The 23,441-nt window shown below is 39.5% G+C and overlaps 1 protein-coding gene across 2 annotated transcripts in view; it reads left to right on the top strand.

Annotated features, from left to right (window-relative positions):
- Positions 1-18,183, top strand: part of radil2a (Ras association and DIL domains 2a) — a 29,653-nt gene extending 11,470 nt beyond the window's left edge. Inside the window, exons 5-16 of one of the 2 annotated variants that reach the window (XM_061711097.1) lie at positions 714-1,409; positions 1,536-1,573; positions 3,028-3,197; positions 3,300-3,412; positions 6,534-6,753; positions 7,573-7,745; positions 10,289-10,433; positions 11,549-11,721; positions 12,475-12,847; positions 16,671-16,792; positions 17,016-17,155; positions 17,285-18,183. In XM_061711097.1, the coding sequence (XP_061567081.1) occupies positions 714-1,409; positions 1,536-1,573; positions 3,028-3,197; positions 3,300-3,412; positions 6,534-6,753; positions 7,573-7,745; positions 10,289-10,433; positions 11,549-11,721; positions 12,475-12,847; positions 16,671-16,792; positions 17,016-17,155; positions 17,285-17,387 (2,466 nt within the window). In that variant the 3' untranslated portion in view covers positions 17,388-18,183. Of the gene's footprint in view, positions 1-713; positions 1,410-1,535; positions 1,574-3,027; positions 3,198-3,299; positions 3,413-6,533; positions 6,754-7,572; positions 7,746-10,288; positions 10,434-11,545; positions 11,722-12,474; positions 12,848-16,670; positions 16,793-17,015; positions 17,156-17,284 lie in introns of both variants that reach the window. The other variant, XM_061711096.1, reaches the window with a different exon arrangement.
- The last annotated feature ends 5,258 nt before the right edge of the window (positions 18,184-23,441 follow it).

Genomic DNA, 23,441 nt, shown 5'->3' with positions numbered 1-23,441 from the left:
AATCCAATCCCACACCCTGCCTTCTACGGAGACTTAGGCCATTTTCAAAGCCCCATAATACGCACTGAGTAGTGTATGCGGTCTATTACACACTGGTCTGCCTGTTGTTTTTAGAACACAGTATACCAAATAAAAAAGGGTGCAATCAGAAGGTGGTCACATAATTGCTCTGACTGGCTTTCACTAAGTGGAAGCAATGTATTATGGGATATGGTACACAAAGTAGACTGATCACTTTCACGCTCAAATTTTTGCTGGAAGTCTATTATTGGAGTACTTTTCACATACTGTAGATTGTGTAACTGTTGGCATACTGCATACTATGTACTACATTTTTGCAAAAGCAGTACTTGCTGGTATAAAATTATGCAGTTTGCTTCTGGAATAAAGGCTGAATTTCTGTTTTATGTAGAAAAAACAAGCTTTAGATTGTTTTTAAGACATTCAAGGCCTGTTTAAATTATACATTAAATGCCATAATAAGTCCCCTTTAAAGTTTCAGTAATGTGAATCATCAATGGCTTTCAGATTTTTTAAAGAGAATTTATTTATTGATCAGATGAGTTTTCATTTCAGATTGTTACAGTTTACACAGTGTGGAAACATGAGATTTTTGGCACATCAACTCACAGACTAATTTTGAAAATAAAAGCCAGTGTCATTGATAAAAAGTAATGGTTTTATAGCATAAATAATTCAAGATTCTTTTGCAGGATTTTGTTATCTACCTGATGAGCGGGACCACCACTATCTTTGGCTGCTGCAGGGAGCACAGTAACGGAGAAGATGAAGAGAGGTTAAAGGTGGACATCCTTCTTTTCGCTCCTGATGTATTGCCACAGCACTGCTGTGTCAGGCGCCTGGACTCAAACATTCAAACATCTTTAGGGGAGCAGAAAAAGACATTGACGATGCTGAAACCTCTCCATGGTGCTCCTGTCACCCGAAATGGCTTCCTTCTGAAAGAGGAAGTAGAACTGAATCCAGGAGACTTGGTTGGTCTGGGAAAACACTATTTGTTCATGTTTAAGGATCCCACGAGCCTATCAGGATCCCTCCACACCCCTCCTTGGATGACCAGACTCTGCCCAAACTCGGACTCAAAGACTTCGTCTTCTTGTTTATCCTGTGGCTCCTCTGTTGCCATGAAAAAGCTCCAAAGAAGGCCATTACCTCCACGTTGGAGAGACCTGGAGGGCACAGAGGCTTTACTGAGCTACGAGCTGGAGCAGGAGGAAAGAGTCCTGCAGGAGATTCTGGACATGGTGGATCCCAGCAGGAGTGAACCAAAGTTGACTTCTGCTTTCCTGTTGAGCCTTTGCATCCAGCATTCAGCCTCTACATTTGAACTGACACATTTCCGACAGCTGCTGCTGCGAATAGCCAGTCAAATCCAGCTCATCACTTGGGTATGGACCCTTTTCTGCATTTAAATGTTAAATAAGTGTCCATTACTGTATTGAACACCTTTCTTAGTGATTGTTGATAATACATGCTGGAAGTGGATGTCTTATCAGTGTGTTCTAACTTTTCAGGAGAAGACAAAGGAACTTGCAGCGATCCAGCCACAAACGTGAGTCCATAAAGTCATTTTTTGGGTGTTTTTTTTAGCATGTCCCAGAAATATATGATAATGATCAGCTGCTCCACTTGGTGACAGTATATTGTGACACCGGATGTGATGCCTGAAATTAGGGCTGGGCGATATATCGAGATTTTAATATATATCGATATATTTTCAAACGCGATATGGTACGAGACAATATCGTTTATATCGATTATTAAAAAAAAAATAAAAAAAAATTTTTTTTTTTTTTTTTTTTTTTTTACAATTTTGATATAGCTTATTTTGTGACAAATTGACTTGAATGTTTTATTTGAGATTTGCACAAATGTTTTGTTATTTGCACAACTGTCAACCTCAGTGGAAAAGTCTGCCTGTTACTGTGTACATTGTATTAATTGCACAGTGTATTTTAATTTAATTGTTATGCAGGAAAGGGATATTTGTTTTATTTCATTCAAGAAGCATTTTTATTCTATATATGCAGGCAGTTTATTTTTATTTCCTTTGTTTTATACATTTTGATATTGTGCAGACCTCTTAATAATAAAGGATAATACAGGTTAATAAAGGAACCTGTGTGACATTTGGCACGAGGCTTTGACTTAAAACTGACTGTTTTTTTAAGGGTTTGCCTCAGAAAAAAATGAAGCTAACAGAGATGCTATGCTATAATGCTTTGGGGGAAACCCCAATTAAGGCACAGAAAAAATATCGAGATATATATCGAGTATCGCCATTCAGCTAGAAAATATCGAGATATGACTTTTGGTCCATATCGCCCAGCCCTACCTGAAATGCTATATCAGTAACAGAATTGTATTTTGTTGGTCTCAACAAGTGAACTAAGTTACTGAAGTTTATCAAACTTCTGTTTGAACTCAGCATTCATGTCTTTGCTGCCATAAAAGTGAATAGGATCAATGGAAATGAAAGAGTTAAATGAATGTTTCTTTTTGAAGAAATAAGAGAAAAATAACCATTCATCAGCTAAATTCAAAAACATGGATTCATAATAAGAACTGGAAAGTTTCTTTGTTTAACAAAGATTAGCAGAAATAATGAAATTAGGAGGTCTACTTCAATTTCTTTTTCTTGTCTTTTCAGTTTTCAATAGTCGAAAAGACACCAAATGTATTTGTCTAAGAATTTATATTTCTGTATTTATTTTTTTTTAAATGCTCTGCTAGCGAGTTGACGGATTGTTGTTAATTATTTTATTATTAAAAGGCTAGTGATGTGTGAGTGTGTGAATGTGAATGTAAAAACACGTCAGAAGATTAAAAACCACCCACATTTTATTTGTGTATTTATTCAAACACAGAAAAGGATATATTTGTGTAAAGTGTGTGATAGTGCAGGGCTGCAGTTAATTATTATCATCAGGAGTTACATATCATAATTCTCCAGTCTAATGAAGGCTTTCCAGCTGTAATCTTGTCCGTTTTGTGCGTTTTCACCAGGAGCTCCAGTGAGCGGCAGCCGGAGGAGCTTCAGCTGCTCAGCATGGACGAGCTGATCCCAGGTCTGCAGCCGCTGGTGCTGTGGATGGCCAACTCCATCGAACTGTTGCACTTCATCCAGCATGAGGTTCCTCAGCTGCTGCCCTGGAGGCAGGACCAGGAGGATGAAGGTGGTTCATTTACGCAGCTGTCAGAGCTGCAGCGTGTGTGTGTGTGTGTGTGTGTGTGTTTAGAGCTGTGGATTCTAAAAACACGCTTGTATGTTTTGTCAGGTCTGCTGGACTTTGAGATGTCGTCCACTCGGACAGCCTGTGAGGAAGCCATGACAGTCCTGGAGGAAGTCATCATGTTTACCTTCCAGCAGTCTGTCTACTATCTAACAAAGGTTGGCTCTTACACATGAACATTTACAGAATGAAGTCGTCACATTAAAATGACATCCTTTTGACCTGTGAAACCTGAGCGTTACTCACATGTGAACCAGGAAACCGGACTGTATAAACACAATATTCTGTTTTCATTGAGCGTTTTCCAGACAGAAAACACAATAACAGAATGGAAACACAAACTCTCAGTCAGGAAAGGCTGGTGAGATAGTGACCAGGGTGTCTTTTCCACTCACCGCAACATAAACACTGACAATCTTCTATCTCAAGGTTACAGTGGTTTGAAAAACAAAACCAGAATTTTCCTCTAGTCCTCTAAGTCCTCTCACTGTCTTCTGTTGATGAGTTTTTTCCTCTGAAAACAACAGTTTTTTGCTTGGGTTACATAAAAAAGGTAAATTGCACAAGGTTGTTAAACTCTTGACTATGTTTAGAAGAACTGATTCACATCAAGTTCTGGATAATGGTCTTTGCCCCCAGATCTCCAGACCAGGGATTGTCTTTTGTAGGGATGCCACGTTATTCACTTGTGTACATGTTGTTGTCATTAAGTGAAAGTAGTATTGTACTCCAAACAACAGGAAATGCTTACTGTCAGTAAATGATGTGATAAATGAGTCGATAAAATCGGAACGACTGCCTAAGACTGCAGTACAGTATACAGAAGATATTTATTCTACTTTAAACCCTTAAACAAGTCTGATACTCTCACTAACTATGATTTAAAATGTTCAAAGTCTGAAGATGCATCAGAATTAGCTTTGGCACATGTGCGTGTCTGCTGTTTTACAAGCCGACAGGCCACTTCCAGTCTGAATTCATGTGACTTTTACACGTGAAGTTTGCTCATTAAGGCACAGCTCAGACGTTTCATGTCTCCATCTAAACTTTTACCTCGGCTAATGATCACTTCCCTTGGATATATGAGCTTTATTTTGAAGAATGCATGACTTCACGATGGAGTTCAGGGGGACAGTTTTTTTGGGTTCTTTGTTAATCACAGTTGGATTCATGACAGTGCTTTTACAGTAAAAGCAAGCTGTGATGTTGATGGTATAGAAGCCTGTGCTGTACCTGAAGGATTTATTTTACTTTGAGGGAACAACACATGCCGGGCAGCAGAGTAGTTTTATTGGTCGTGAACGTGTAGGAAGTGGTAGAGATTTGTAGCTGCAGAACCACGACAACCTGACACAGTGACTGTTCAAGGAAGCTGGGGAAGGAAGCAGGAACAGTCTGTTCTGTTGTTTTGAATACTCACATGTTTCTATTGATTTTTGCTGCAAAGAAATGAACTATAATACTAAAAAATACCCCTTTTAATACATGTCTCTCAGACACTCGGATGTATTGAGCTTAGGGTTTATCTTTGGGTTCGATTGATCGATAGATAGATAGATAGATAGATAGATAGATAGATAGATAGATAGATAGATAGATAGATAGATAGATAGATAGATAGATAGATAGATAGATAGATAGATAGATAGATAGATAGATAGATAGATAGATAGATAGATAGATAGATAGATAGATAGATAGATAGATAGATAGGTGTGGTTATTAAAAAGAAAGGGAGGATTGACGGCGATGAGCAGCACTTTAGTTTCCTGTAGAAGAGTACAGACTGTCATCAGAGAAGCTCCCAAAATAGCAAAGGAAGGGTGGAGGAGAGAATGGTCTTTCTGTTAATTTCCTGTCTCTGACTGAATGTTCAAAATGCACAAACAAGATAACAGCATTCATTTAAGTTTTCGTTTTCTTCTGAAAGGCTGTTAAGAGTATGTTATAGTTTATCATAAATGGTGTTTTGATTTATAGCAGATGTGAAGCCGAGCAAGGTTAATGACAGTTTATCAGCCAGACCAAAGAAAAGGAAAATTTCCTGTGTAGGTGTTAAAGAAAATATTCAGAGCCTGCCCATAAAAACGCTCCACCGTCTGCTGTCTCCCATAATTCACTCTTCATGATAACACCTGCAGGAGCTCACTGTAATCAGCTGACCCGCTACCTCAGGCATGCAGGGTTATTGTCGCCCTCTGGCCTTTCATGTTGTCTGAAGTGATTATCGTAGTCATTGTGTGTGTGTGTGTGTGTGTGTGTGTGTGTGTGTGTGTGTGTGTGTGTGTGTGTGTGTGTGTGTGTGTGTGTGTGTGTGTGTGTGTGTGTGTGTGTGTGTGTGTGTGTGTGTCTGAACCAGGTGGGTGATGTCATAGATGTGAAACAATAGCAGAACTGTGTCAGTGCTGATAGGAGTTTACACAAGGGTGTCCGTAAAAATAAAACAACTTGGAAGGTGAATGAGCACAGTTTGCAGCACTTTTATGAGTATGTAAAGTACTTGTTTATTACATACTACATTAAACATCCAGTGAAAAAATACACACGTTCAATAATCTTTCATTATCCATGAAAGACAACCTTCAGTTGGTGTGATGTATCAGAGTTTGATGTGGTTTCAGGCTCTTCATAAATTGGATATAATAATATGGTATGTAATCCTTAAAAATATCCATTAAAATTGTCACACTCATAATACACATGATATTTACAAGATATAAACGTATCAGTAGAAATAACAGGGACACATCTAAGTGACACTACACAATCCTTTTGAGTTGTACTCAGCTCTTTGACTAACATCATTATGATTCTGTACCCGTTTTTAGAGTCAATCATAAATGGTAAAATGTTAGTTATCTCACTCCGTAATATCAATCTAACTATAGTTAAAGTTAGACCAAATTACCCAACCAAGAGTATTTTGCAGCCAAAATAAATAAAAGCAAGTAAAATGAAGAAAATCACAGTTAATTTCCTGACGGTTGCTCTTTGTGAAGTGTTTCTTCAGGGTTTCCTGCACCCTCTCTGAATACCTCCCCTCTTTGACTCATTATGTCATTATGCTCTGCACTTAGCTGCACGAAATAAGATAACACAGAGGTTTTTGTGCCACTAACTTTGTTGTTGTATATAATTAGGAACGTGCACCACTTGTGTCTGTGTGTGTGGCATGTAGCATATGTTCTATGTGCCAATATCGGTGCTTCAGTGGCCCAGCGGTGGGAGCAGAAGAGCTTTTCCAACAGCAATATAAAATGCTGTCATGTCTCTCCACAGAGCATGTATTCAGCCTTGTCTGGCCTGCTGGACGGGAACCCGTTCTCCGAGAGCGGTCAGCTGCGAGTGCCTGATGGGCTCAGCGGCATCCTGGAGGTTTTGAAGGAGGCGCTGAAGCTTCTCACAGCCTTCCAGGTGCATCCAGACATCTCGTTACAACTCTGCGCCTACTTGTTCTTCTTCATTAACGCATCACTGTTCAACGCCCTCATGGAGCGAGGTAAGTTCCCAGCTCACACAGCAAATTCTTGTTTTCAGTGCTTTCGGCCCAGTGAATGAAAGTCTCTTTTTAGGCATTTAGCTTTTGGAAGGAGCTCCATGAAATATCGTGCAGACACTAGCTCTCCCCGGGGGATCAATACACATTATGTATGGTTGACCCCTTGACTTTTCATCTCACTCAGCCATGAAATTATGTTGGAAAATCTCAACAACTACTGAATAGATTGTTAGATGTTAGATGTGGCCCAGATAACCATGGTTAAGTTCCTGACAAACCTACGTTCCCATGAGGCTTGTCATTTTTGTTGTGCAGATTAGCAATGATAACCTGCTAACAGGCAGAACAAAGATGAACATTAAACCTCCTAAAGATCAGTGACATACTGATTTTGGCCTTTTTCTTTCTGCAAAGGATGGAGCTTGCATGATTGTGAACTTGTTGTTAACGTAACTTAATATAAGATATCGATGATATAATATAATATTTTTAAGAGGCAGTAGATAACATTTTTATTTTAGAAATCTTCTCAATAACTGCACCTTTAGTCCATTTAGTTCTGAACTGTATATTTTGTGGCATTTATTCCAAGAACTATTTCAACAGAACATCTGCCAGAACATTTATTCAGTAAATCACAAGCCATAACTGTTACAGGCACTTATATAACATCTCCTGTGTAGTCTGGCTCTGTTTTTTATTGTGTGTAATGTTGAAGAAAAGTACAACATAAGTAAACTTTACCTGATCTGTTAAGGCATAGATTGCAAATGAATAATATGAGATGCTCGTCTAATTTACAAATTCATGATTGTTTAGGGTCCGTTGCCGGCTTCTATCAGTGGTCACGTGGTGTGCAGATCCGGGCCAACCTGGACCTTCTGATCGACTGGATCCAGAGCATCGGCCTGAGCGATCTGGCCACTGAATTCTTCCAGAAACTCTCTGCTGCTGTCAATCTGCTGGCCACACCCAAGGAAACCCTGCTGCAGGTCAGAGGACATCCGGTTCTCCTTTCCTGTTTGTCTTTCCACCGCCGGGTGTAGTCTCGATAGCCGAGTCATGTTTATGTCAGTCTGAGTGTTGTCTTAGTCTTGAGGGTGTCAGTAAAACTCATTTGGTTTTTTATGTTTAAGTAGCTGTAAAACTTTACATCACGTGAGAGGTCTTGACTCCTTTTAAACTATTCCACTGCAACTATATTGCTACTTTCTCCAGCTCCACTGTTGCCAAATATTATGATAGTCAAGATTATAGATGTTGTAAATCCTGGGGCCGTCCTTTATTGGAGGCGAGTTATGGGTTTATGGTAATAGAGTATCCTGGAAAACAAGGAAACCGTCTGCAGGAACAAAGTAAATCTACTAAAATGTTCAAATCATGACATCATGGTTTCTGCCAAGGTGTGGTCATTACCTCAGCTTTACTCGGACCTCACTTAATCCTGTTAACCTGACTAATATGTAACATATTGGCAGCTCAAACACTATTTGTTTTAATTAATGAGCTTGAATGGCATTTGTTCAAAGATACATCAAGCAAGTTCAGGAATTGGTGACTACACCTCTCAAATATCTCTGTGATTTAACATAACAGAACCATTTGTGCTTGTGTTCAACTTTTGCTGTCCCCCAGAAGCTTCCCAATTTAACAGTTAATCCGTCCTTAAGCACACCGTTCTCTTAGTTACTCATTCTGATCTTGTTTACAGTTTGTATAACTGAAGGAAGCTAAAACTCACATCATTTAGTTTGTTATTAAAGAATGAGTCATAAATGTAAACAAGCTTGTAAAATTACGGAGTTTATGCAGAAGCTCATGCGGGCCCACAGAAGTTTACTGAGTCACAGCTTTATGGCTCCTGAAACAAGACAACAGGCTGAATGTTTTAGTGGTGAGGTCACCACACGTTACTGTTGGCTGCATGTACATATACTTCATGTTACTCATGTATTTATGTTTCCTTTCCTATTCCTTCATTCAACACTACTCTAAATAAGGATTTCAGATTTAAGCTTGCGTTTGATTCTCTGTCAGGCTTATAAGACATATGGATTTAAGGTAATGTATTTAGCTCGCCAGCGTGGGGCATACCACACTGAGGGATTACTGTAAGTCAGATGGATGTTACTTAAGTACAAAAAGACAATTTAATTAGTTGCGGATGTAGGACTGGGTGGCTCAAGTGTTCATAAGAAAGTTTTTTTTCTTTTTATCCATAATTTTGTTTATCTGTTGCTTTGCTGTTATTCTTTACTTGTATCTAAATACTTTTACTACAGGTGAAAATGCTATATTTTGAGTGTTATCTATAATGCTCAGTTCGACACCGTAAGTTTTACGCCTATCGTTTGACATATGACTCATATTCGTTTTCACCCACTACTCGACTGCTATGGGTTCTGTTTGGTCTCCTCCCGGGACGGGACGGTTGCTGGGAGACTGCTGAATTTATACATCCCAGCCCTGGCATGAGTTCACTTTGTGGCTGTTACGAAAAGAAAAAAAAAGGCACACACCCTCAAGAGATTTTTGTTTTTCCATCTGTAGTTCGGGGCTTTTAAAAACTGAAGCGTCTCGCTGGCACAGTCGTAAATTACACCACAGCAATGTGGCGTCACTGGTTTTGCCAGCAGTTTAAAAAAAAAAACACATCTGACGCTTATTTTAGGAGAAAATGACAGCCAGACATTAAATGTCAGACATAACAAACAGACATTTTTTATGATTCTGTTGTTTATGAACTGAAGTTAAAGTTCACTGTCTGTTGTGCTCAATGTTGTTAGAACAACGTTTAGCTTATGTTTCTGTTGTGGCCCCGGCATGCCTGGGTAAAATCTCACTTCCACCAATTCAGTTTGAAACAGACTGAATGAACGATGTCATGTTTGTATTGCAGTAATCACATGAATGGCACTATGAGTGACTCACCGGCTTCCTTACCCCTCAGCTATTTGCTATTATCTTTGAAAGATCAAATATTGTCTTTCTCACATGTTGCTGAGTAAGTTGCTTGGAAAGGCAATAATCATATCTCATGATGAGGACTTTCACAGCAACCTGAGCTGAGAGATGATTAGAAGTTCACTTTTCTCACGGTGCACAGAACCAATGAGCAATACTTAAATGAAACCCAGCACTCACCTTTTACAGATGTTAAAAGACACAAGAAGAGCCGCGATGAGATCAGAATGAAACTTAGAGTGCTACTGTGTTCACAAGCATTACGTTCAGTGTAAAAATATTTTCCCAAGTGGCTTTGTTACCACATACTGTATGGTCCCAGAATGACAAGGATGAAAACTGTTTAGTCAGGACATAATTGGTTTAAACATTTCACGTGCAAATGAGAGAGTAGCAGTGACTGTTGGGACAATAATTGTTTCTGCCAGTCTGTGATTCTCACAGTCACTACAAAGTGCCTCTGTGGCTCATTTCCTAAAACTAAACCATCAGTAAAATCCCCCACATTCATGTTCATGATGGGGTTCAGAGCAGAACTGCTTCATGTTACTGTTGTTGTATGTTCATCCAGGCCTCCTGGACTTCTCTCAGGGCTGAGTTTGCTGCTCTGAAACCGGCCCAGCTTCACCACATGCTCAGGGAGTACGGCGCTGGAAAGCCGTGTCCGAGCGGATGGAGCCCATCGCCAGATGAGGCTGAGGCTGCGTTCAGGACCGGTGAGTGACAGAGACAAACACCTTTCTTTGGGGACGTGTTTAGTCACAAAGATTTAATAACCTTTTTCAAGTGAAAGAGGTTTTCAGGTCCCATTTTGCCCCCTATGATGCTTGCACAACAACAAACATTTTAAAAGCGTCACATTGCGTTCTGGTAAATTGAGCAACTGCTGCTTGACATCATGGAAAAATTAATTGGCAGTGATTTGAAGCACAGATGAGCTTGGTGCCTACATGTATGTTTCTTATGAGCTGCTCTCATCTTTTCATTTGATCTAAATGTGTGGACCATTATATCTAACTCATGATGAATCTGAATATCATGCCAGTTGACAAGCAGACACTTATGAATTAATCAATTGTCTGTCTGTTCAAGTGTTGAAGTGTTTATCTCATCCCTTTTTCTGTAACTGAAAACATTGTTTGAGCTGCTCTCTCCTCTGGATGACCTTGTTTACAGTGAACTGGAGCAACCAGAGCCTTTGTACAGCAAGAATAAGAACAACCTATTGTTTAGTTTGCATGTTCAGACCTGACAGCAGGCGTGCATGACTGCACAAGACTCATGATGAATGAGAGTGGCTGTAGTAAGTCTAATGACATTATAATATAAAGAGATAGAGAGTCTGAAAGTCTGAAGAAAGCTCACTGCTGCTGAAACAACAGCTAAGAGGATGCCCTCCACAATCGTGTTTTTATTTATTTATTTATGATCATGCACATTTAAATGAGAATATCTCACTGGCACCTCAACATGAACACAACAACGCTCTGGATCACAGACGTCTGGTAGGGAGAGACGACTGGAACAAGACACCAACCCACAGTTTTAAGATTTAAAAGCCTGCAGGCTGTTTGGTGTAAACTATGTTTATCAAACACATAAAAAAAAATGTAAGTGAATTAAAGGGTTCAATGCGATCCACCCTCAGCAAAACCAAAGTAATCCATTTCTGTCCAACCCATTCAACCAATCATCTTCATTTCAAAGTTACATCCTGTAGTGGGACAGGACTCCAGGTTTTCCTCCGTGTGTTTTCACCTGGTACTTCCTGCTGGATGAAACACAACCAGCTGATATTGATCCTTTCAATTGTACTTCTTCCCTGCAGCAGACATTCTGGAGAGCTTCGACAACCACCCACCTCTCATCCTGCCCAGCAGCACGTTTCACCTGGAGCTCGGTAAACCCATTGTAGAGCCGGCTCTTTTTGAGCAGGTCGCCAATCTGCAGGAGTTCATCGGCCAGCTCCCCCACAGTGAAGCTGAAAGTGGTGTGGAGGAACAGGTAATCAGCTCCGACCTAAAAAACCATAGCCATAGTAGAAGTAGGGCTGGGCGATATATCGAGATTTTAATATATATCGATATATTTTCAAACGCGATATGGTATGAGACAATATCGTTTATATTGATTTTTAAAAAAAAAAAACAATTTTTTTTTTTTTTTATGATTTTCATATATCTTATTTTGTGACAAATTGACTTGAATGTTTTATTTGAGATTTGCACAAATGTTTTGTTATTTGCACAACTGTCAACCTCAGTGGAAAAGTCTGCCTGTTACTGTCTACATTGTATTAATTGCACAGTGTATTTTAATTTAATTGTTATGCAGGAAAGGGATATTTGTTTTATTTTATTCAAGAAGCATTTTTATTCTATATATGCAGGCAGTTTATTTTTATTTTTATTTCATTTGTTTTATACATTTTGATATTGTGCAGACCTCTGTTAATAAAGGAACCTGTGTGACATTTGGCACGAGGCTTTGTATTAAAACTGACTGTTTTTTTAAGGGTTTGCCTCAGAAAAAAATGAAGCTAACAGAGATGCTATGCTATAATGCTTTGGGGGAAACTAACCAATAATGGCACAGAAAAAATATCGATATATATCGAGTATCGCCATTCAGCAAGAAAATATCGAGATATGACTTTTGGTCCATATCGCCCAGCCCTAAGTAGAAGCCAGTGGCAGTCAGTAAATGAGAGACTTAGTTCCATCTTGTGTTGATTAACTTCATGTTGTCCAAACTCAGGCTCCTAATGGGACAAGCTCAGACATCGAGTCTGCGACCTCACCCTCGGTGAGAGTCTTCCAGGATCCTGCCCATCAGGTGGTCTCTGAACCCTGTACCTTTCCTGAGGCAGAGCCTGAATGTACGTCCCCTCCAGAACCAGCCCAGCCCCGAGGATCTCACGGTGACCTGAGCAGCTGTGAGGCAGTTCTTACTCAGAAGCTGAAGAGCCTGGAGCTGCAGAACACCCTCCCTGGGCAGGCTGATATGGGCTACCACAAGAGCATGGCGCTGGACCCCTCATGCCTGCTTACCCCACCCAACACGCCACAGGGTATGGAGCTGGCTGAACTGGAAGCTGATCTGCAAGAAGGTGCCCGTCTGCTAAAGAAAGGTAACTGAAGAAAATCACTAAAACATCTTGATCTATTTACCACAGGTGCCTCCAGCTTTCTCAAATGTGGGTTTCATACTTTTCTTTGTAATATATAACTGTGAACTCAAAATTTTGGCATTTTTTTTGCCATTTTTAGCCATTTTTTAGCTTTCATCAAACTACAGAAGTGAAACTAAATAAATAATGGATCATAATAAATGAAAACTTTGGGTTGGTTCCCTCCCAAATTGAACATTTTTGTTTCCTGACATCAACAAGTTCTGTAACATGGTCCTTTAAAATCACGCTAAGAGCTGAAAGATATTAACTGAAACCTGAAAACAGTGGATGATAATGGTGAAAAGTACACAGAGAAACCATGAAACAATGTGTATAAACACACATGTGATGACAATCCAGCAGCAATCCACGTCTTCTCCTGCTAACAGCAGGTTCTGATTCAAATGGGACAGTTCAAAGCCTCCACATTCCTCCACTTTTACCTTCTCTTATTGACTGAGACTGTTAAAGAAAGTATGAATTAACTCGACTTTGTGAACCAGCTGCTTATTTGTTCCAGCAGTTCCAGGTTCCCCGACATTAAAGAGATGTAACGCCCTCGCCGTCCTCTCTTCATCTTTTACTGACTCTGGAGGTTAGGAATTTGAAATGAAAGCCTGCACAGGGTGGGCTCACTGTGCTAAGGAAAGACAGCTTCCTCCCCCACCCCTACTGTTTATGGACGCTGTCATGAGGTCATCGGAGTGGGAGTCACTAGAAAAGTGACTCCTTTAAAATAAATTCTTTCATTTCCATTATTTGTTGTCATTGGCAGAGTTTCACTGACCTCATGGCCAATGTTACACCCAAACATTATAAAGAGGACCAGTGTGACAGGTCTTCAGAGGTAAAACCAAAACATCTCTCATCTCCTGATGGGTTCATACGCTGCAAACTCCACCGCTTCCACGTGTTTTCTGCTGGAAGCACCTGATAAAAGCCAGACATCGCTTTTCTTTTCATTTTGAGGTCCAACACCGAACCACACAAGCAGAACAAGTGACACAGTCTCTGACAACATCAGTATATATAATCCCATCTGAACATTCTTTTACACATTTTTAAATACATGACAAGAGCAATAAACATTTCTCTTTTTGTTTGCCTTTATTTAAAATGTAAACTTGAGGTACCACCAGAGTAATAAGAAGTGGAGACAGCTACTATTACCACACTCATCTCTTTCAGTCTTAAGCTCAGCATTTGATCAAGAGCTGGAGAATCATATGTAACAGGTGACTGGACAAAAGTATGTGCTCTTGACCCATAACACTTGCCATTATGAGATGATTTTTGAAATAATGAGGTAATTTGATGCTTCTGAAAGATGTTTTAGTAGTATCAGGTACTGCATGTTTTTTCCTCTCACTAGACTGAGGTTTGTTCAGTGTTTGCCATCCTGCAGTATGGAACAGAGGAGGTCCAGTTAACATAAGCTAGCAATTAAAAAAACTAGTTTTTTTCATCACATGAGTCACAAAACACAAATAAAATTTACAACATCTTCATTCAGACGCAAAAGCACAAAAACGCTCCACTGGAGAAATCAGATGAATAAATAAAACAAAGTGACCATTTAGACTAGACATGTAATGGACTCAAAACAAACATTAAAGTGCAGTACAGGCTAATTCCCTGTTTAAAAAGACCATAATTCCTGTCTTTTGGTTTAATATTACTAATAATCGCTAGCGGCCTGGTTGTCTCCAGCGAGCCCTCTGATCTGAACCAAACACTTTGAGTCACATGATTTTGGTTCTGCCCGTCCTAATGCCCTCAGTGACAGACCCTTATAGGAGTTTAAGCTGCAGGATTTTGAGGATCTTAATCAGGTGCCTTTACTCTCATTGGATTTTGTTGCGCTTTCTTACATTACTTTTATTGAGAGCAATTTGTTTAAATGCTTTGAGGATTAAGCTGAAACCGAGCCATCTGGTACAGTCTGTGTCCGTATATCTGTCCTGACGGGGACGTCGTTGTTTAATCTATCCAGTTTATACTTTCATAAGGTGCAGAAAAACAACTGCTGATTAACTGATTCATCGTTCAATTTGATACAAAAATTAATAACCAGCTGTTTGATGATATATTAAATAATTTCATTTGATCAGCCATAATCACAGGTGTAAGTCTTAATCTTAACATCAGACATAGTGTCACAAGAAGCCAAAATAATGTATCAGTTGCCTTAAACATACGTTTTTAGATACTTTAAGACTTTTGCTATTATCTCATCTGACTACGTTTAGAATTGTTTGGCTGCCCACATCGCAAAAATATTCATTCTGTTCTAAAACAGTACAAAAAGGATCAAATTTGTCCTTTTTTGAGAGCAAAAAAAAATAAAAAACACTGTTTTTATACCAAGTGATCCATTATTTTGCATCAATAAATACAAATATAAAGTATAATAAAGATGGATTATGCAGATTATGCATGTATCATAGAGTGGTCTTGCTTTATATCATCATCACCTCTGTATGTCAGGGCCTTGACTGTTCCTACCTCTGCGGTTCTGACCAGCGGGCAAATGTTATTTTCAAAGTTTGGTAATCCTTTAATCTGGCCAGAGGAGTTACTGAGAGGTGGTGATGTCAGGAGAGAAAAGAGCGCTGGCCGATCCGTCATGGGAATTTACAGCTGGGTTGATGCGTGGAATCTTAATCGGCAGTGGCATTGTTCAGCGCAGGTCCTGCGTGGGGGGCAGACCGGCTGTGTGTTGGGAAAAAGCTGCAGATAGGAGGAGGAGGAGGGGGGGAGGAAGGGTGGAGCTGCAGGGTGGGAACATTTTTTTTTTTTTTTAGGTGAAGGCTACTGTTGCTGTTGTGACAGGACAATCACATGACGCTGAGCTAGACGGGAGGCTCCTGCTGAACTTCAGTTTGTTCTGGTTCCAGTCAGCACAGCTGATTCAGAGAAACTTTATTAAAGCAGAGGAGACCACTCAGGATATATCCCTTTACTAAAGTGTGAGGCTGGCAGTTTGTTATGCAGCTCAACAGGACCAGGGCAGGATTTAAAAAGAGTATTTACTGGCATTTTTCTGAAAGATGATAAATAAACGTAGTTATTGAACTACTGTATCATATATATATATATATATATATATATATATATATATATATATATATATATATATATATATATATATATATATATATATGTATATGTATATATATATATATATATATATATATATATATATATATATATATATATATATATATATATATATATATATATATATATCCTAACAGTGTCTTTTAACACGGCAGCAACTTTGCTGATTAAAACGGGACAGAACCAAGAGAAAATAACCGGTATTTATTTATCTGTTTGAAAGTAGAAGTAGCGTGTTCTTCTTTGCATTTATTTTGTCTTAGTTTTGATTCTAATTCCGGTTAGAGCGCCCCGAGTGGTGGAACAAAAATCCACAGAATAGCCGCACCTTTGTATAAGCTGCATGGTTCAAAACCTATGAAAAAAGTAGTGGCTTATAGTCCAGAAAATACGGTATATATATATATATATATATATATATATATATATATATATATATATATATATATAGCAGCCATAAAGCCAACAAACAAACAACAAAGTCAATTGTTTACGTGGTTTCTTTTGCATGATTTGAGAACAACTTTTTAAAAACTGCAATATTAATTAATGGTATTGATACACTGCCACAGTTGATGTTAATGTGGGTAAACCAGTTGCTGAAGCAGTGTGGGAGAGCTCTCAGATACTTGTTTGACCTCAGTTTTCTGTGTTTGTTTAGCTGCAGGAAGCTCTGAGAGGAAGACGGGAAACGTGGAGGCAGAAGAAGACAGAGAGGAAGTGTTCACCGTGGAGATCCACCGAGGACCTCATGGTCTTGGACTGGCACTCGTAGACGGAACGGTACGCGTCTGTTTCCTAATGCTGAATCAGTATTTACACAGAAACACATTGAAATACAAAACAAAGTCTTACATATTTAAAAAGAGTCATTATGTAGCATCTAATATTGAGAGCAAAATAGTGATCTTATCAGACTTGTAACTGTGTTTCAGAGCGTACAACGCTCTCTGTTGCAGAACTCATCAGTCTGAAGGTCTTATTATATATTTTTATGTTCATGTAGAAAACGCCGCTGAGAATGAGCGGTATTTATGTGAAGTCAGTGGTTCCCGACTCCCCGGCTGCTCAGTGTGAGAAACTAAGGACCGGCGATCGTATCCTGGCCGTGAACGGCGTCAGCCTGGTTGGGATGGAATATAATGTGTAAGTATAAACATTCAAACAACTTGACAGTCTACCCTGAAAGCAACAGAAAGAAATGAGATGTGACATATTACCCCGTATGTACCGCCCTGATCTCACAGCTGAATGCTAGGTCTGTCTTCATTTCAGTGGGAGAGAGCTGATTAGATCATCGGGAGACTCTCTCAGGCTGCTGGTCGCCAAAATGGACTCAAAATCAAGCAGCAAAACTTCAACAACAACTAAATGCTAAATAATAAAAAAAAACGCCAATGGATGATCAAGTGAAACTGGGAATACTGGAGGACGTGAGATTCATCCTTCCTGCAGCATCCAGTGTCATTATTTCTCAAAGGATGGATTCTCCTTCCAAAGGAAACGTATCCTGCTCTGTACTTCCAGCTGATGGTGGACCTGCGCTGTGTTCCTGTGTGCAAAGAGCACTGCAACGATCAACCAAAGTCACCGTGATCTCACACTACAGCCAGGCTGTGGGCCTTTCTCTGGCAGACTGAGGACTTTTTCAGGAACCAGAACCAGCTTCTTGCTGGCCTTGCAAACAAACTCCACTCCATACTCGTGAGCCATGAGAGGAAAACAGGCATTTGTTGGGATTTCAGACTTTTCTAAACCAAAGGGCTTCAACAAGCTGCTACAGGATCGCTCATGCCTGGCTTTAACTGGAATTATTTTTGAAATGTATTTTTAATTGTGTCTACTTAAAAAAAGAATAACTGTGAAACTGTATATTTCTACATTATCCTGTCATTTAGTCAGTTCAGTCAGGACAGAGTGTAAAGTTAGAAAACATATTTCTGCCAAGTGGACTTTGAGATGGTATTATTTAGTCTTATTTAAATATAATCAAGACTAGTTGGAGTTTCTGCAACAAAAAGAGGAAAACTTCAGGATTCAGGTGTTGTAGCAGGTGGCCTTTGTTATTGGGGTTCACAGTTTAAAATGTTCAGTTATTTTATTGCAGGAAGGACTTCTGTCCTCCGAGGTCACAGGGCTGCTTTTATGTTCCTGTGGCCTCAGTGTCTTAATTTAAACATTTTGAAAAAAATATATAATTTCAGCCGTAGTGTGCTGTTGTAATGCCTCTCAATACAATAAATGCCTAAGAAATAAAACATCATTCGGTTTCGTAGAGCTTTATTCCTTTTTATGACAATAAACTCCTTCAAACTCGTAGCCTGACGGCTGACGTAGCAAACATACGACCCGCAGTGTTTTTCAGTTGTGAGCGACTGGAAGACTCTCAAAGGTTAAAAGTAGCAGCGGGTCAAATGACGGCTTACGGAAAATCTCACTGTCAAACTGTGGAAATTCGTGCTTTTAGACGAGCCAGAGGAGCGTGTTGCATGTTGTCGCTCCAATCTCATAACATTCGTTTCAAAACGAGTAAAACTTCTCCTCATAATGTCCAAAGACTCAAAGCAGCACGAGAGAAGAAGTCCAAAATCCAAAAGCCGCCACATCTGAGAACATCGAGGTTGTATATTTTTGGTGTAATAGCAAAAACGTGTTGTTAAAACAGTTTATTTTTGTGTTTTTCCGATTGTTTTTCGACTGCGTGCGTATGAAAATGTAAACACACGCTATGCAATAATACAGTATGTTCAGCAGGTAAAATGAACTGAAGCAGTCTAAAATCAATAAAGGTCTCTGAGATACCGATCAGCTAATACATGAAAACATCTGGAACATATTATTTTAGGTAAACTGATCATCAGTAATCATCTGAAGTCTGTCTCCATGTAAACAGTGTTAAAGTTTACAAAAGTATTCTGTTTTTGTAATATTTATATTGCGCAGTATATGTGAACCAATGGAATAAATATCACTTTAACTTTGAGAATGTTGGACTTTGCTGGATGTTTGGTGACCCTGTGATGCACAAAGCTTTCCTTGTCCGTGTTTGTGGACGTATTGGGCAGCAGCGGCGAGGTTGGGAGCACTTTTGCAGCTGGGTGGAGCCGCAGGGAAGCTGCTGGGTGTGTCCGCTGCATGGCACGCTTTGGTGGCCGCCGTTTATAGCTGCTCTGTGGTTTCCACTAACCAAGCACTTTCCACTGACTCCAGCATGGCACAGCTCAGCCTCTGTGGCCCCCCCGAGGCCTCGATTTGAAACGCCGCTTTATGGTGGCGTGAAGAGTTGCACAGACTGGAATTACATCCTGGATGCTGGAATTAAAAGTGTAAGCAGGTCACAAGGTGCTGAGTATGAAGCTCCCTGCTGTTTTCTGACCTAAATCCTCCTTTAAGACTGCTGAATATTCCTTTGCTGAGAGTTTGCTGTCGGATATTTATGCTTGGGCCACAGGCTTATAATGTAGCTGGGTGTCAAATATCAGAGACACACGAGGATCTGCTGCAGGAGAAGCGTGATGGTCAACACGACGACATTAGTCGGTGCAGCTTTGAACAGACCAAGCTGCAAAGCACGGCTAAGCCGTGTACTTCACAAATACTTCCTGGTTCCTGGCAGCGGGGTCTGGCTTCAACTTGAAGCTGTGGTCACAGTTTAGGATGGGATGGCGTGTAAGCAGCAGCTTGTAGTTGTCGTACTCCTTGACCTCTGGAGGATTCTCCTGTGGCTCTGCTTTGAAGCCACATTGCTCCAGGGAGCTTTTCCATGAGAGGGGGGCCTCCTCTGTGGGCACCCTGCTGTTAAAAACCTCCATCCTGGAAGTGTGGAACTGGATACCGTCCTACACCATCCGGATGAGACTAACCTCTGCAGATGCTCCGCAAAACCGCTTCAGTTTCATGGATGGAAACTAGCTGCGACCAAGTGGATCAGACTCGCACTCAGACATATGAAACTGATTAATGGTGACAATAAAAGATCTCATTTTAGATCACATGGCTGTATTATAGTCAGAAAACACATATCTATTCAAAAATAAAGTATTGTGCTGTGCACTGAAGGGTAAACAGTACACAACTCCAGAAAAACAAAGACAGCCGGGTCAAAAAGCAACAGCACCTGTCAGTGAGCGCTGAGGTCAGTCTCAGGACTTTGTTTGCAAAGCTGTTCAGTCTGTTTGTGTGGAGTCCTAATTTTGGGCTTCTTCTGAATGCAGTGGCGTTACATGAGGAAAATCGCAGCTTGATTTACTGCTGAGACCCGAAGGTCAGGAATAACTTCGCCTGGTTAACCTCACACAGACTTTTATTCTGAAATGTCAGCGCGACCGGAGCCAGTTTGTCACTCCCCGTTTGTCTCTGTTTTGTGGTTGAGACAGTTCAAACCACTTTTCTTTGGCGTGTCAGACGTCTGTCTGCTCTTATTATGCTTCACGTGTATTTCTAACAAACTGCTGCTTTAATGTTTAACTTTGTAAGCGTGTTAGATGCATGTTGGCTTGTTTCTACATGTTTTTAAAGTTGCAACCAGAATTTTCTTCTTTTTTCTGTTGGGGAAACTCCTCGTGTTTAGGGTCAGTTACGATTCCTATTGTTAATTTATTTACCTTAAGAAAGAAAGAAACAAAGTTACATAACTAGTGACGAAATGTAATTTCTAACTCCAAACATAAGTTGATACCTACCTCAACTTTACAGAAAAAAAACATTTACAGTCATATCTTTCTATCTATCTTTTTTCACATTTTAAAGAAAGATTAGCAGGAAAACATGAATATAAACTCAAACACGCTTTTATATATTCTTATCTTCAATCTTTATAGGATACGAATGCATAACAGTCAGATGGATGTGATGGACTTAAAAGTGTGGCAATATTCAAGTGTAAGTACCAGACAATTGTACTTGAACAAATATCCCATTATTGTCCGAGTGGCATATTTTACATATGTTGAAACTTTACAGTTGTCAGAAGCATCTACCAGCTCAGAAATTTTGAATAACAAGAATAACCGTCACTTTGGGGCAACTGAGATTTAAAAATAATTATTGATTTAAGAGTTTACATTTGAAGAGAATCTGAGTTCAGATCTGAATATTGTTTGTTTAAGAATCAAAAACACTACATTTTGTCCAGGCTTTTTGTTGATATTCTTTTATATATTTTAAGTTGGAAGTTAGAAGTTTCCACTCATCATTTAATGCACCATCAGTAGCAGCAGAAGTAAATAAACTTAAACTTGATGTAGATTATACAGTACTTTCATGTGAAATGTATCCCATACAAGCATTTTTTTAAATGATACGCTCTGAAAACACAGAGGAGCAACGGAGAAGTCCATCTTTTATCAAACCCAGATGTAATGGAGGAATTAAAACGTGTTTTGCGACTGTTGTATTACCTGCTGTTACGTTACCTCAGTGTTCCTGCCTGCTGTATTTTAAACAACATGACCCTGTTCAGTTCATGATGGCAACAAGATTGTAACTAAAAGAGGGATCACATTTTCCAGAGCCAAACTGCAGATGAGAAAATGTGAACATTTAAGAATGAAAAAGGTTTTGTTTTTGTTGTTTTCTATACCTGTTTTGGTTTGATCTCGCAGGTTTGGTTCTGTAGTCTCTGTTAAACAGCACAATAAGCTTCAGGGGGGTTCATTTTGGGTTTAATTGTATATTTAAAATATATTTTCTTTCCACTTTAAAGCTGTGGGAGTGATCTCATCCCAGCTCATAAAACCAGCTGCTATGAATAAAACTCTAAATTCATGGTGGAAAAAGCAGGTTTGGTAAATTGAATTGTCAAGTCTTGGAAAAAAAGGGGGGCATAATATACCTCCTTTGTAAAGCATCAGCTGAAAGATTTGAAAAAAGCACTTGAGATTAGAAATAGAGAATATAATTTAAAAACAAAACCAACCAAATCAATGTTTTACTCGTTTCTTGTTTTGTTCAAGTGAGAACTAAAACGCTGTCCTGCAGCTCTGAGATGAAATCTCTACATGTCTGAAGTCTGACTCACAAAAGGAACATTGTCCTGGTTTTATTTCCCAGAGTCAGCTACTCTTATCTGTGAGGGGGAATGAGAGGAAATGAGAGGAAATGAGGCTCTGCTCACATTACTTAAAGTCTTATTCACCTCCATAAACGCCTTTGTACAACAACACAGCAGGATTCTGTGCCACATTTCTCTTTCTGCTTTCTGCTTCAACGTTTAAAGTGAGTTGTGAAAAATACCCAGCCCACCTGCTGATTTCAAGAGACCAAAACTGAGAGCGGGGCGTGTTTGCCTCAGCTTTTACAGGGCAGCGATGGATTACTCAGCTGAAAATCCTCCAGGATGACTGGTGCACCTCCACCTGCGTCACCGCCCCCAAACAGCTGAGTCAGAAAACCTCCAAATCCTATGGTTTGACAAGCGCTCAATTTTTTTCTGGCCGCTTTTGATCCACAGAAAACTTTAAAAACATTTAATAAATCACCCATTACAACAAAATCTTCATTTGGGGAAACCGAGCTACAAACTGTAGAAGAGTCTGAGGATCAAGCAGGTTCACTGGGTTCATCCTCCAAGACTTTCAGTCATTTGCCAGTGACGTTTGAAAATGAAAGATGTAATTAGTTCAACTCTTCATGCAGCCGCATGGATGCCAACCACATCTGGCATCATGACTGACTATAGCTCTGAAACATCGGGTCTGTGCAGCGTTTGAGCATTAATGCATCACATCTGCACGAGTCCTGCTTTATGTTTATGATGTTCTTTACAAGGAACCACATAACACTAGAACAGGCAGCCTCACTTATCTACGTTACTAGTAGTGTATGAGTATTACTAGTAGGGATTGGTTATAGTTAGTAGGAGAAATGTAACAATGTGTTTGTTTTTTTATCTGCTTAACTTTTCTTTTTCTTTTATTTATTTTTTTTAATTTTCTGTGGAATTTCTTTTTTATGTCAAACAAATTTGCTCCATCCGTCTATCCTTCCCTTTTCCAAACCTGCTTCATCCTCTTCAGCTTTGAACACGCTGGACAGTCGGCCGATTAATCTCAGATTGGCCTCAAGTATTAATTTCAATACCTAATAATTGTCAGTACACCTAGTGATGATTATTAGGATAAGCGGGAATGAACGCGAGCAAACAATTCATTTAAAAGCAACGGGGCAGCAGTTTACTTAAAAATCTAACTTATTTTCTCATTATTAACCTTTATTTAACCAGGTTAAGAAAACTCTTGAGATTTAAAATCCTTTTTCAAGAGTTCACTGACCAAGACAGGAGGCAGTTAAGAGCACAAACACACAATAACAGCAATATAAACATTAAATATGAACATAAGCAACAGAACAACAACTACATCATTAAATAGACTTCCTTTATAAAAGGGCTAAAATTACAGTTCACTTCAGAACTTTAAAAGGTTTCAAAGGC

The sequence above is a fragment of the Cololabis saira genome, chromosome 21 (assembly GCF_033807715.1).
Source record: "Cololabis saira isolate AMF1-May2022 chromosome 21, fColSai1.1, whole genome shotgun sequence".
NCBI classification, from domain to species: Eukaryota; Metazoa; Chordata; class Actinopteri; order Beloniformes; family Belonidae; genus Cololabis; species Cololabis saira.
The sequence above is the reverse complement of the archived record's forward strand: the minus strand, read 5'-3'. Positions and strand labels throughout refer to the sequence as shown.